General features: G+C 38.7%; 1 protein-coding gene across 13 annotated transcripts in view; it reads right to left on the reverse strand.

Moving 5' to 3' along the window:
- The window catches only part of ST3GAL3 (ST3 beta-galactoside alpha-2,3-sialyltransferase 3), a 180,324-nt gene that overhangs the window by 132,124 nt on the left and 33,039 nt on the right, over positions 1-15,161 (reverse strand). For 7 of the 13 annotated variants that reach the window (XR_012057133.1, XM_030278917.3, XM_072932793.1 and 4 more), the window contains exons 3-4: positions 5,282-5,329; positions 3,374-3,508 (exon numbers count right to left, since the gene is read on the reverse strand). The exons of 3 other annotated variants lie outside the window; for them this stretch is intronic. Coding sequence is in view for 8 of the 10 variants with exons in the window: in XM_030278917.3 (XP_030134777.1) it covers positions 3,374-3,508; positions 5,282-5,329 (183 nt within the window). In the remaining 2 variants the exon portion in view is untranslated. Of the gene's footprint in view, positions 1-3,369; positions 3,509-5,281; positions 5,330-15,161 lie in introns of those variants that run through there. 3 more of the 13 variants (XM_072932795.1, XM_072932797.1, XM_041717763.2) reach the window with 3 other exon arrangements.

A 15,161-nucleotide genomic window follows, 5' to 3' on the forward strand; every position in this document is an offset into this window, starting at 1 on the left:
CACCCTGATACATTTCATCCTGTCCAATGCAGTTCAGTCTCTGCAGAACTGAGGATCCAATTGAGCCAAGCCCTGGTCACTATTCACATGCAAGTTCTACATCTGCAGCAAAGGCCACAAGTAAGATAACTTATTCTGCAATGAAGAAGGCCAAATACATCACAGTCACCTTGGACTAAGAAAACACATATGGACAGTTATAAAAGTTCAACAATGTAAATAGTTCTGCTAGAACTCAAGAGACAAGAAAGAATTAATGAAAAAAAGTCATGTTAAATGGATCAGCTGAAAAGGACAAAAGAAAGCTTTTATTCCAAAGTTAAAAAAACAGCAGTCAGGACTACTGAGCAACAATCAAAGTAATGGATAAACAAAGACTTAATGTTGCATCCTTTCCTTAGGATTTTCACCTTAACCTCTTCAGTGATGGAATTTACAGATGAAAACATTATCTTCTCTTTAAATAACCAGGGAATAAAAAAGACTGTGAAGGCAAGTTCAGGAGTGGTAAAGCTGAGGCCACCCAAGCTTCTCAGCACAGCCCTGCATGGACTGCATGCAGATCTGCGTTTCAGTTTCCTCCTCACCCCCACTCACACTTTTGCATATGCATTTACCAGCCTTTTTCTCCAGGTTGCCAAGTGACATCAAGGAAAACACCAAGAAAACTGGTAAGACAAAGCCCAGACCCTGGTGCCTTTCCCTGCTCTGTAGCAATCACAGAGGGAGCAGAAGTGACACCTGTAAAGCTAAGTACTCAGCCCTTGCAGCCCAGCACCAGAAGCTTACATCACCAATCTACACCTACACATCCTAATAAAACTATAGCAACCTCCAATGGTAGAAAAGCAACAACTGACTGCTTTAAGCCAAATTTAGGAAAGACTCCAATAAGAAGATGAAAAATTTCCTCCTCTGATCTGCATGTGCCCCTTCACTTTTTCAGGAAGTCATCTGTTTCAAGCCTTTGCTAAACAGTTGTTCCATTTACTGCCATGAGTCCACTTGGCAAATGGATTTAATGCTGCCCTACTGAGTCTCCCAGCATACTCTTTATTCTATACATTTTATCGTATTTCCTAATAAAAGTCAAGAACAATATTAACAAAGCAGTAATCTATACTGGCTTTTAATGACTTACAAGATGTGCTGATTTGATGCAGAGATGCCACATGAGAGAGAAAAATCCCATTGAAATACTTTTAATTTGAATCACTCATTAAGCTACTTCTTGACATTTGCACCTCAAATCATTCACAGCTGTATTTTCAACTAGAGGAATAGAGCATTAATAAGAAGACAGATTATGATACTGAACATGCTGGCAAAGTCACATAAGGACTATGAAACTGCTCCATGACAGTCACTGGCAAAGATTCAAGCAGCTCCCACAGTCTACACTCAGGAAAATAAAGAATGAAGTAGAACTTCATTAATCAAAAATGAAAAGGAAAGAGCATTTCTGCAGGAAAAAAAACCCACTTAAACCAGCAGAGAAAATACATGTATTTTCCCTTTTTTTCTTTCAACCTTACAGGAATGAAGAAATATACAGCTTAGTAAGTTCATATATCCTTTCACATATTATTACATAGTGCTGAAACAGAAATGCAATTTGGTTGAAAAACCCCAACACACTAGAACCATATCAGCTCCAAACATTAATTAAAGTTGCTTTCCTCAAACCAAGAACACCTAAAGTTAATTACAACTCACCTGAAAACCCAGGAAATATCAGAGTTTGCAACTGTAGACATTTGTACTATCAGAGTATCATTGAGAAATCAAACAAACAGCAAGGAAGCTTCTGCAAGTCAATGTTTCTGTCTTATGCTACAAATCTATCACTACTCTACCCATTTGATACTTCATTCAGTTGCATTTCTATTCCTGGCCTCCATCCATACCACTCTCCATCCAAAACATATGCAAGTAGTCACCAAATTCACTCTGGAGGACAGACACAGGATTATTCTTATCCTTCACAAAATGGTTATCTGAGCATCTCCAGCAGCTGAATGAAACAGAGAAGGTTTCCTTCATAGTTCTCACAGCTTTTCCCAAAATGGTTATGGACTTTAACTTAAGGAATCACTAACAGCAAACTCCAAAATAAGCACAGATTTAAATTCTCAAATGATTACTCCACTGTAAGTGTGAACTCAGCATTTGGAAGCACGCTTTTGCATGTGGGCTTTTGCAAGCACACGAGCTGCAGCAGATAGCTACTGTAAACCAAAGTTTGGAAATCCAGAAAAGTTAATACATGCAAACAATTTGAGCAAGACCTAGATAACACTTGGTTGCTTGTAATGTTGGAACTAGAACCTTTTAAGCCTGCAAATGAGAATATCTGCTATGAATCAGTGGTCAGTGCTGCAATCAAACATGTCTAACAAGAGCATAAGCCTACAGTCCAAAGGCATTCAGTATTTTCAGCAAGCACAGTAGCATCTGGGAAACTTGCACATCCAGTGCACTCCTATCCAAGGCTTAGAGAAGAAAAATTTAGCTTGCTGTCAGACACAGGAGGTAGGAAAAAGTCTTGAACAAAAATAGCAGGGGTATAAATCTAACTTTCAAGGTCCAATGTTTGATTTGGTAGCAACAAAGTAAAACAAAGCAACTAGAGAGGAAAGACAAAACTAAAAGGAGCACCAGCTGCCTATGGCAAGTGAATGAAACCTAGGTCTCCTCAAACACCCTGTAACCTGATTGTTTCCCCAACTTCAGAGCATGACACCCCTTCTTTCTGAAATGCTTTCAGCTGAAACACTGGCCAAGACATAACATCAAGCACTTATCTCAGCTGCTCAAGCTTTATCTTTTAAGGGAACAGACAGCCATGAAGAGAATTACAAAAACATCTGGACTTGTGAAGGCTGGACCTCAGCATGAACCTCATGGTTCAGCATCACTTAAAACACATTTGGCTCGCATGCCCTCTACCAATAATCTCCTATGAAGCTCCATAGCTTTAAAGCACCATAGCCAAATGAGCTTCTGAACACTCAGTTCAGAAAGATTATCCAGAGAAACCTAGACAGTGTCATTAATCTGAGTTGAATAAGGACAGATTTCCAGCATTTCTGAAAACTGAGACTTGCATGTGGGACAAAGTTAAGGGGAAAGCCAAGATAAGGACAAACAGTCAATTGAAGTATGATACAGAAGCTGCAACAAGACATTGCCCTTCACATGGCAGTAAAAAGCACTTCTAAGCCATTTAGTATGCAAATGTAAGTACCAATTTTAAGCAGCATGAAATCTTAACAGGGAGACTATTATTCTCGGCTGGTTTTGACTAATAAAGAGAAAGGTATATGTAATTTTATGTTTCAAAGCATATAACTTGAGCTGAAACATCACCTACTGGGAATGGCTGGGCCTGGAGCTGCCATGGTTTCTGTGGGTTCTTTCTGGGCTCTGTCTTTTCCTGGGTCTGCAGCAAGGTGAGATGGGATGGACAGCGGAAGCACAATAGCCACAGTTTTTCTTTCTCTCCTTCCTGTTCAACAAGGAAAGCTATCCCTCAGTTGGACAGATATCACACATCTTGACATCTTATTACACATACCAGTTCAGAGCAAGGTGAAGTTTGCAGCACAGTAAGTGCAAAGTACTAAACACAACAACAATAAATGTACAGCTTTCTTGGACATTTCTGAGCCTCCCTTCTCAAATATATGACTTTTCTTTATGTTTCTTTAATGAAGTCAGTCTTGTTGCAGTGAAAGGGTTTACAAAAGATCAAGTCTTACTGTCTCAATTCCTAACCAATCCAAGCTTGAGTTGTAAAATGCAAGCAGAATAAAGACCAGTTCTTTTAAAACAGACCAAAGCAGCCCAATGGCTCACATGAGTCTGTCTCCCACCCTCCATATTAACAGAACTCCAAAAGACACAGAGCAGTTGAACCAGTTGAACAGTTTTTCATCACTAAGTTTACTCTCCTATTGGTGGAAACATTTATGGTTAACTCCATAGACACAAAATCTGTGGTTAAAATTCAAGCAAGGGTTTCTCAAACCTATGCAACTTCCTCCCTACTTCTGCAGACTGAAGAGACAACCACCCAGCACAGGAGACAGGCAACACACTTCAGTTATGACACATTAATTAGTAAGAGAGAATTAATAGAGGGCTTCTTCCCCCCATACACATGAAAACATATCCATTTGGCACGCTAGAGATACTCTCACATCAGATCATGCACTAAGAATAGATCTGTTTCCAGATATAAGTTTTAGAGGAGATACAGGGAGAGTAGAAAAATTTTGAAGTGTTTTAAACAAAGTTACTACCACTAGTTCAGGGGTTAGTAAATCAGATGTGTGTTCAAGTGTCGATGTTAGTGTCAGGCAGCAGGCTCTCTTTCAAAGTGTGCAGGCAGAAGACAGGTGCTATGTTGGAAGGCAGCATGTTCCCCCTATCAAGCTAAGAGGAAAGGCTGGCAAGCATGATAAAACAAAAAAAAATCCAAGCAAGGGTTTTGCATTTTGTGGAAGACAATAAATACCCCCATCTTTAAGTGTTAAGGTGTTTAAAGTTATAAGAGCAATTCTTAGCCTTCCCCTTGCACTTCATATATCATTATATACATTTGTAAACTGAATTTCATTAAGTATCATGCTTACTATGGTTTGCCTTGGCTGTAGCTTGCACATTACACACAGCCAAATGGAGAGTTACTGATCCCGTGAAGTGCCCCCAGCACAAAAGAATTTTTGATTTCTGGTCCAATTTAATTGTAGGTCATGCTTAGGTTCCAAACGCAATGAGATTGGGAAGGATTTGCCCTGGGTTCAATAATGTTGGTCAATCTCCACCCAGAAAAAAAGTTTCCAGCCCTATTGGTTTATTGGTTTTAGGACACTTTCATCTTCTCTTTCCTGGAAGCATTCCTAATGTCTTTCCCCAAATAACTCAACTGTTTGTTTAGCTGGGAAACTATCCTAGTAGCATGAAATAGTTTTTCTTCAGCTGGTAGGTGACATCATCTTAATGCCTTTCCACATGAGAAAAGGAGCACAAACTGCATCATCAACATGTGTGCACGTCGTTTCCTCGCTGGGTAAGGGAAGAGTCACGCAGGTTAATCCTTGTGTCCTACTAAGGCTCTTAAAACTCCCTCTGCACTTGGGAAAGGAGCTATTTACCCTTTGGCTAGATGGCTGATTCCCACAGAAGTCTGACTCAGTGCCTCCCAACATGGCTACCATGTCCAATTAATAGAAGCCTTGTCATGAGGTGGGAGATAGAGAAGAAGGCAATGTTGTACCTGAGCCTATTGTATGTCCAACGGAGTCAAAGGAAAGAACCACTGAATCTGTAACACAAGAGTACAAGTTCATTTTCCCCTTTCTTTCAGCAGCATTTCTTGCTGTAACATTCTTTGTTATTTTGCTTAAGCAATTCCTTGTGCTCCCTTCTGCCAGGAAGCAAAACAACTTCTTCACCAACCAGACAAAACAACAGGCACCTAGCAGAGGTAGAACAATGGAGTATGCAATAAATCACAGTGCTGTTAACCAATGAAGTAGCCACAAGTCATTGAAAAGAATTTCATTTTATGTCTAATACGCTTGGTCAACTGAATTATAACATGCTTTGACTGCTGGCCTAGAGAGTTTTTTTCTTATCAGACATATTCCTAATATTTTGTCCCCACTTAGGAGACTCACCTGTTACAATCAGTTCTGTCCCTGACACAGTTTGTTAAGCCAAGCACTTTGTGTTCCTTGTACTCCATGCTCACCATGTTTCCCACATCTTTACTCACAGTAGTGGCTTCCAACTCAGTGCATTTCAATTCATCAATATCTTTTCACCTTTGCATTATATGCAGCACATGTGCCAAGCATCAAGAAAATATAACCTCTCTACTTGAAACCCTTTTATTTTTCTTTCTGGGACTCACAACAATGCTTTTATCCATGACTGAAGTGGAAACTCTTGCTCACTAGTTAATGCCTGACACTTTTAGTCACTGCTTCATATAATGGGGCACCCTTTGCCTGAAATGTGGTTTAAAGATCCTAGTTTTTATATATGCAACTTGACATTTGGCCACATAGAAACCCTTAGTGCCTGCTTGCACTCAGCTCACCCCATGATCCAGACCCTTTATTAGTCATTCATTTTCCTCATATAGGACTCTTCCAGCCTAGAATCTATTTGCAAAATTATCAGTTATAATTTGAAATTCTGTTCCAAGTGGAGTTGCATTACGGGATCATGCTCGATAATGGAGCTTTCTACCAGCTTTATGCTTATTTGAGACAAACCAAAACTTATTTTGGCAGTAAGCCTCCTGGTTTGCCATCTATTTTCATGGAAGTCGTAACTGAAGGAGAAAGACTACCAAATTCTATTCCCCTACCAGTGGAGCGAAATTGGGCCCAGGACTTAGACATAAATTGCCAATGAGCAAAACACAAAAAAGAACAAACCACCACAATAGGATTACTAATTTTATGAGCTGAGAAGCTTTAAACTGACACAGCAATAGCTGAACTTGCCTTTCATCTTTATGTAAATGAATAAACTGAATCCTTTGACATTTCTCTTTATCACTCAGGTTTCAGATGTGATCAACTCATCACACATCCTTTGCAGCACCACAAAGGCTGCCAAGGTGCAGTGCCTCAGTGCAAGGCAAAAAGCTCAAGCACAAGAAGACCTAGCCTGCTGAAAAGAATTTAACCTCCTGCTACATCACTCGAAATTTAGGCAGGCTACAATCGCAGGCAGTTACCATGTTAGAGCTGAAAATATCTTGACACAGAACTGAGCCCTTGGCTTCTCTATATTTTACATTATCCTGATGCTTATTTTCCAACTCTTAAAAACGTAAGAAGAAACTGCTAATTTTCAAAATAAACACTGTTGTTTTAATAAAGGACTGTTAATTTGAATGGCTTTAAAAGAATTTAGAAAAAGAAGGTCTTTGCTGTCTTGGATCTAGCACTATGGTAGTAACATTAAAAAAATTAAAAAGAAGACATTACTAGTCTCAAAACTTACTCCAACAAAAATAAAAATCCATCTGGACTTAACAACTGTATTTCCTCTTTTGGGAATAAAATGCAGACATCATTATATTATTCTAAATAGCAAGGAGTTTAATTCATTTTAACTGCATTAACTTCATTTGCCATCAATTTTAAAGTATCTCTGTGGGGTCCTACTTTTCAAAAACTGTTGATATTTTTATCAACATAATGTACTGCTTCGTAGTTAATGTCAAATTTAAAAGCTGTTAATTTTTCTGAAATATATTTTGCATTCAAACACTGCACATGAAATATTAGGACTTATCTAAGAATGGCTGAAAAGCACTGCAAGTACCAAATTAACATTATCGCAACCCACAAAAAGAGTATAATGTTTCATTCCCTTAACTGAGAACATTATCTTCCTCACATAAAAAAAGCAATTTACAAGCAGATTAAGAGCTCCTTTTTCCAAACCAGTCCTTCATGCTACTATTAGTTTCAACTAATCAAATTCACTGTGAATAACCTGTATTAGAGTCAACTCCTCCTCAACCTCCAGAAGTAATACCATAAACATGGATCTTTATTAAAACACTGTGTTTATTTCTGATATTAGCACTCCAAAAGTGAAAAAAACTACAAACCTGAAGAATGCTGAGATGTCACCTTTCTTCTACCCCAAAAGCTACTCACATCCAAATTCAGAGCTACAGATTATTTCTGTCAGAAGTTGGAGATAAACATTTCTTTGAAGCAAGCCAGATTTACTTGCAAATACACTGAGTTCTGCTTCCACAAACATAAGGAGAAAAGTTTCTTTGCTTCTATTTTCAAATCTCTTCCAGTCATCGCTCAGTTCAAAATCCTCCTGACTTTTTAGGGGGTCTTTTTTGCTGAGACAAAGTGGCAGCTCTGTCTGCACCCAGTGCCTTCCCCCAAGTCCCAGAATGTGCTCTACCTTTCAAAGGCAATCTTCAACAGCTTTATCTTTCAAAACTCATTAAGACACAATGTAAAACATACCCACTTACATACACCCTTGCTTAGGTGTCAGGAACTGTTCGTGCCTGAAGGAGCAGTCCCCAACCTTTCAGATCCCTATTTCAATAAATAAGCTTAAATTTTTGTTCTCCTGCCTTAACTGAAGGGCAGCCTTTATGCCTAAATCATGAAATCTGACACACAGTAACTTGCCAATATGTACAGCACACACACCACAGTGCCAGTCTTTTACATCTGTTTTTATGTTAACTACAATCTTTTTTTTCAGCAGCTTAAAAAAGGAAAGGGAAAAAAAAACCTCAAAACAACAAGATATAGCAAAATCCAAATGTAATTTTGGATCTTATCCAACCCATCAGAAGAAGCAAAGCCAGCACAAGCACTCACTCAATTTAGAAGGCACTCAGTGCCAGGAATAATGATGGCTGAGACCTCACCAGCCAGATTGCAAAGTTGCTTTGGGTCACTTTTTGTCAACTTTGGGTTCAAGCTGCATTGGCACCTATGCTCTGGGTCACTTTCCCCTCACTCCCACCATCCAGTTAGAGCATCACAAATTGGACCAAATCAACAAATCTGCTTCCTCATCCCCCACAAAACAGTCTTGTGCAGGGCTACCTGAATGCACTCCATCACAGCCCCTTTGGAGTGTGGAGGAGTTTTGTACGAGACCCTGCTCCACTGCTGTGAAACCAACACAAGGATCCCATTCCATTCAGGAAAAAGGAGCTCAGAGACAGACTCTGCAAAGACCCTCAGTGCTGCTCTGGGAACAAATTTAAACTCATTCCCAACAATGCTCCAAACAGGACCCAGAGCTAAATGTAGCTTTGAAGGAACACAACTGGACTTGCACGGATTTGTTTTGTAGAAAAAGAAAATACAAAACCAAAAACCAAACCCCCAAAAACTCACCTGCAAGCAAATCTGTGATGACTACATTTATTGCAGCACTTACACCACACTCCAGCTAAGACATCCAGGTGTGTGGAGTGATTGTATTTCAAGGCAAAGGATGCACTTCAAGCGTTGCTAACCCCTTACCTTTCTCAGGGCCTGAGTAACTGTGCACCACACTTCCCTGTCCCCAGACAGGCAAATTAAATCATCCTTCTTGCTGCATATATTGTGCACCTTAGCTCGGGGCATTTCTGGACAGCAGACTAGCATTCATCTGCTCTTGTAACACACTTCTGTATCTTTTCCAGTACTCTAGTTTCTGAACAGAAAAATAAATGAAGACTTGGGTCTTCACAAATGAGTGATGATCCTCACCATCAAACTGCAGAATTGTAGGAGAAACAAAGCCACACTGAAAAACATCTGAAGTTTCATATTCCCTGCACATCAAAAGATAAACACTTAATGTGGGTAGTGCACTGAAGAGATATATGGAAACAGCTTTTAAAAGCCCAATTGTGTCAAGTTGTTAAAATCATGTAGGAGCAAATACATGGATTCATTTCCAACACAAATACTATCCTTACTTTGATTTCATTATTGAAGAAAACGCAATATGCAAACCAAAAAACAAGCAGTGACAACACATAATGAGAACCGCAAATATAATCCACATTCAAACAAGAACTGTATATAAACTGTATGTTTACCTAAGTGCTGTTTCAAAATTTCAGTTAAGATTTTTATAGTAAGTCCCTCTATAGGATTTGCAGATATTTGCCTCAACCTATTGGAAACCAAAGAAGTTGAACCAATAACTTATCTATTTTTTGGGAGAGGATTGTTTAGGGTTTAAAAATAAATAAATAAAGGCAAGCAAAACCAGACTTCAGCAATAAAGTAACTTCCCCAAGAAAAACAACATGATTGCGTGCTGCTTTGGAAGTGGTCCTGAGAAACCACAAACTGTCAGTCCCACTGGAGTTATAAGAGTTTAATAATAAAGGCCTAACACAGCCTCAATACCACATACCATTACAGCAACACACACCACAGGCCAAGCCAAACAGGGAATACAAGAACACATCACTACTTAAGGCTGTGGTTTGGCACATTCTTAGTCAGATGCTCAAGCTCTGAGGTCTGTATTGCTTTCTTATATGCATAATCAATGTCTCTCATTCCATACACTCCTGTTCTCCAGATACTCTGATGGATTCCTACAGAACTACAACCTGTATTTAATAACATCTAATGTAATTCATACCTCCAGAGTTTGATCAGAGACCAGGTATCCTGCAAAGCTCCATCAACTGGCCTGAGGATGGCAACTGCAGTAATATTACCCAACAAAATTTTGATTCAGAGTCAGAATGAAAACAAAAAAATTAGGTGCTTCATTTTTATCACAGAATTAGAAGAACACCCTTAAGGGTCTATCATTCATTTGTCTCCCCTTTTCTGCTGAGTACTGGATCAAAGTATAGGATCAAACATCCCAATAGCCATCAAAATTTATTTTCTGTTTGAGATCAGTATTCTAGAATTAGACATACCAGAGAAGGAATATTTAATGCATGAAACTCTTTATAACTTGCTGACAAAGTTATCAATAACAACAAAAGCTATTCTTATGTTTCACCCAGTCAGGAAATTAAGTGTACAAAAGCACTCTCAAACACATTCTACTGTCAGGATTCACTTGGCAAGAAGATCTTAGACCATCTCCTGCCCCAAAGAAAAACTATTTTGAATAAGACCCTCTCTTATAACGACTATGCAACATACTGAATAATTCTTATATCCAAAGAACTGAAAGGAACTGAAAAATTTCAGTTCTGTCTTAGAGATCTCACTTAGATATCTAAAGTATGAATATTCTTCCTCAGATTCAGTAAAACATAACTGCCTGCACTTAAAAATTCCTTGACAGGGCAACCTTTACTTCCTAACACATTGTTTTGCATGCTGAAGATGGATTTAGGGAAGGGCTAAGTAATTTACTCAGTTTAATGACAAATGCTATCCTACTAACTTATTAAGTATCCTACTTTTGCATTAATGTTGGGCTCTCCGTTCCCCCAGCTTGGTCTGTTTTGCTTTACTAAGCTCTTTCTTCTATAGTGCCAGGGATTTTCCTACTTAACACCTTCTTTTCTGAACACAGAAATGGCTCTGTGTTAAGGGCACTGGTCACTACAATAACATCTTCTGTACCACAGTTCAAGGATGTTCCAAATGACTCATATTCATAGTTTAAAACTCAAGTACTAATTATAAGACATCACCTAAGCTCCACTTCAGACAGCATCAGTGAAGGTCAAAGGAAACACATATAATACCACTCTCACTGATAATCTCAGCTCCTATACACATACTCTGGCAAAAACAATTAGTACTGCTCCCATGTTTAGACACCAGAAGGAGTTAGATCTCAAGTGTATTGTTTGAGCAGCATAATTCTAACATTTTCAATATCTAAGATGAGAAATTACATATAAAGACACAAACAGAGTACAGGCACACTTCCTAATCACAAATGTGAAAGCGAATAGCAGCAAATAGAGGGACTGCAAGTTTTGGCAAGCAAAACACATACAGAGTTTCAGTACAGTGCTGTCTGCAGCTGATAGGAGACCCAGTTCAAAGTTCAAAACTTAGTCCCTTTATGGGAAGAGAAAAGTCACTCAGCAACAGGACACATCTTCAGCAACAGGAAACATCTGATTGTAAAGAACATTTCCAATAAACTCTGGGTTTAATAAATTATCTTAAAATAAGGCTGCACTAAATTTGAATGCCTGTCCTGTGTACCACCTGGCTATACTTATTTTGGTACGGAGATGTGGGAACAGGACAATGCTTGTTTCATGTAATGTACCTGTGAGAGAAGATTCATCCTCATTTGAGAACACACATCATTGAGAGATATCATAATAATGGAAATATTTAATTCTTAACAATAATTCACTTATGCACTCTACAAATTATAGTTTCTGCATTGTTGCTCTAGCCACTATCTCTTTAAATATAACGCCCATTTACAAAGCACACGGTGCTGAGGAAGGTCTATAGGTTCTCTCTCTACTTTTGAGGCTGACTCAAAATACCTATTTTATTGACAGCTGACTTAGATCTGAACTCAAATTCCTTGGCCATCCACTCTGCACACATGAGGTCCTTTTGTGCTACAGCCTGGACACTGGGAAACTTGACACAGAGCACTGAGGCTCAGCACAAGCTCTGCTGCAGGGAGGGCAGGCACAGCTGGCTCTGAGTGAGTCTCTGCAAACTAAGCCACAGCCAACAGGGGTAATTTTGCCATAACCCATGCAGCCCTGAACAAGTCCTTCGATTAAATTGTTTCTCATCCATAAAAATAAACAATCTGATTTTTTCCAAAGACCCTTGGATAAAAGGCTTGAAAGCTAAGAATGGATATAGCAAAGTATTATCACTTGTCTGGAGAATTTAATGTGGCATCAAGGTCTACTGGTTACACTGTAAACAGAAAAGTCATTCTCTATCACCCCTCAATTTCCTGTCACTTAATTGAAAATAAAACTCTCTTAGTGATACGGAACTTGAGAGATGTAGTAGCATTTCTTTAGGCAATTTTTATGAATTTCATGGAACCCAACCAACCTTTTTACACTTGTTTTGTGCATTGCTCCTTTTTCATCAGGACATTTGTTATGAAGTGGTAAACGAACTGAACAAGAAACAACACTCATGTTCTGAACAGATGTATTTTTAAAATGGTTTGAGCATGGCAATCTTCTTTATTCTGCAATGAATGAACGGAATGAAAAGATGTGGTGTCCTGCGCCAGCTGGCAAATGCTCCAGAAGGACATTACATTGCTATTGTCTCCAGCAGTGCCCAAATAACTGTTTGGTGGCAGGAAGGGCTGGTATGTTTTGCTCATAAGATCAGTATTTATTTGGATCTACTACATAACTTTGCAGAGCCATGATCAACATGGTGCTTCACTGAGCATCAGGGACATGCAGCTCCTCCGTGTCCATCACAGCTCCCTGCTCCAGGGGAAGGCCAACAGCACCTGCTCCTTACCTTGCACTTTCCAGAAGGGAGGGGGACAGTTCCAGAGAAAAAGGACAAGGTGAGATCAAAGTGCTGCAGGCATTCAAGGAAGATATACTTGGCTTTGAGGAGCACAACTCCAGAGAAGGTTCAGAACTACCATAAAGTCACAAAAACACCCGGGCCAAACTCTACCAATAAGGCTGGTATCCAAGAAGTTATTTTCTTGACAATGAGAAATCCTTTATAGCTAATCCCAAATAGATTCTCAGTATTGTAAGGAGCTCATGACCTCCAGAGACAAACCTCATATTTTGGTTTCAATTATTATTGTAGCACAAAGTCAGTCATACTCCCAAATTCCATGTAATGTTATAAATTACAAAACAGTACAATTTCTCTCTTTGAAGATAACAATCTATGTTGCAAGACAGAAAATAGGTACTGGCAGTTAGAGAATTACATAGCACAGAGAAAATTAATTCTGTATTTCATATTTCAAAAAAAACCCATATATTGTTAGCTTAGATACTATAAAACACAAAGCATTTATATTTTGAAATAAATTGCTTTAGTCTTGCAGCATTTTTTCTAAACAAGGACATGGGCCTTTACCTTAATAAAATACAGTTTGTGTCTCAAACTTACATATACTCACACAACTGTCAGAGAACTCTGAAAGGCTGATGTACACTATTTTCTGGTTTACATAAATAAAGATATTTACATAATTAATGACAATCAGGACAACTATTATAGTAGACTGGTCTTGGTTTTATGCCTACTGAGCCACTCAACTATTTTTTCCTCCCTTTCCCTCACATGCAAAAACCATCTTGTTTTCCAAGCTAACTCTCAGGAACTCCTCCTTTCTCAAAAGCAGAAGTACAAATACTTCCATCAGGAAATTCACATTCTTGAGTTTGTTTGAAAATGATCTACAACTTATGATTTGTAGCCAGTGGTCAAAAGCTTCCCAAAACTTTAAAGCACGCAATATCTGACCCAGCTACCACAATAACTGCCAACAAGGTCCTGTGTAGAGTTTTTACAGTGAGATTTGTCATCTCTCCTGTCTCTGCCTGGAGCACAAACAAATCACAGGAAGGAGTAAGGTATGAGGTATGAACCTAAAATATCTCCTGAATACAAGTCTTTTAGAGGCATCTTGTCTAGAAAATGACCACACTTGAATTTCTTTTGCATAGCAAGGACCTAGATCATTTATTAACATGAAAGGTGATGTTGAACAGAAAGTCTGCTGGATCCATTTTTCACTCATGTATTTTGCAGTTTGGGGCCAGGGGAAAGTTTGTGGGAATTTGTTTAACTTTTAACAGCATTGCCACAACTGATTCCAAAATTTGAAGAGATTTCTGGCCCATCAAATCCTAAAACTTACTAAGTTTCCAAAACATGCTGAGACTTACAAATGAAAATTTTTATTTGAGAGATCCTATACAATATGTGATTTTATAGGTAGCAGACATACTCAGAGATATGCAGCATAAATTCTTCCCAAGCTGACTGGCTTGAAGAGCAATTTACTTACTGATACACTAACTGGTCTACAAAGGGCATTATGTCTACACAAAAGCTTTCACATCCTAAACCAAACACTGACACGGGCAAATGTGAAATAAAGGTGTTCCCAGAATATCTGCTTGACTATGAAAGCACCCATACTCAGAGGGAAAAAAAAAAAAACCCAAACAAACAAACAAAAAAAACCCCTCCAAAACAAGAACCACAGTTACAGAACAGTACATATATGCTCATTTCCTATTATTTTCTTTTACAGAAATGTTTGATTTTATTTTTTTTAAAAAGAGTTCATCAAAGCATAAGAAAAATAACCCAGGGATGCACTACACACTGTCAGTAGTGCCTCATTTCCATGTGCAGAAATTGCAGGACAATGAAAAACTTATTGAAATAGCAGCTGCAGGAGTGGAAGTTGATCACCACATACACCACTCAGCCCCTGGACAAATACAGCTGGAGACAATCTAAAGAAAAGTGTTCCTCCGATCACACCACATAGAAAAATACAATGAATCCCTTTAAATTAGCACTTGGCAGAGAAACAAGCCAGTGAGAGGAAAAAAAAGCAACCAACCAAATAAAGCATTAAAATAATTCCAAGGCACCCAGAAGGTTAAGTAAGAAGAAACATTGGTTGCAGCCTAGGATCAATGGAATTAAACTGCTGAGCGC

This window comes from Taeniopygia guttata, chromosome 8 (assembly GCF_048771995.1).
Source record: "Taeniopygia guttata chromosome 8, bTaeGut7.mat, whole genome shotgun sequence".
Taxonomy (NCBI): Eukaryota; Metazoa; Chordata; class Aves; order Passeriformes; family Estrildidae; genus Taeniopygia; species Taeniopygia guttata.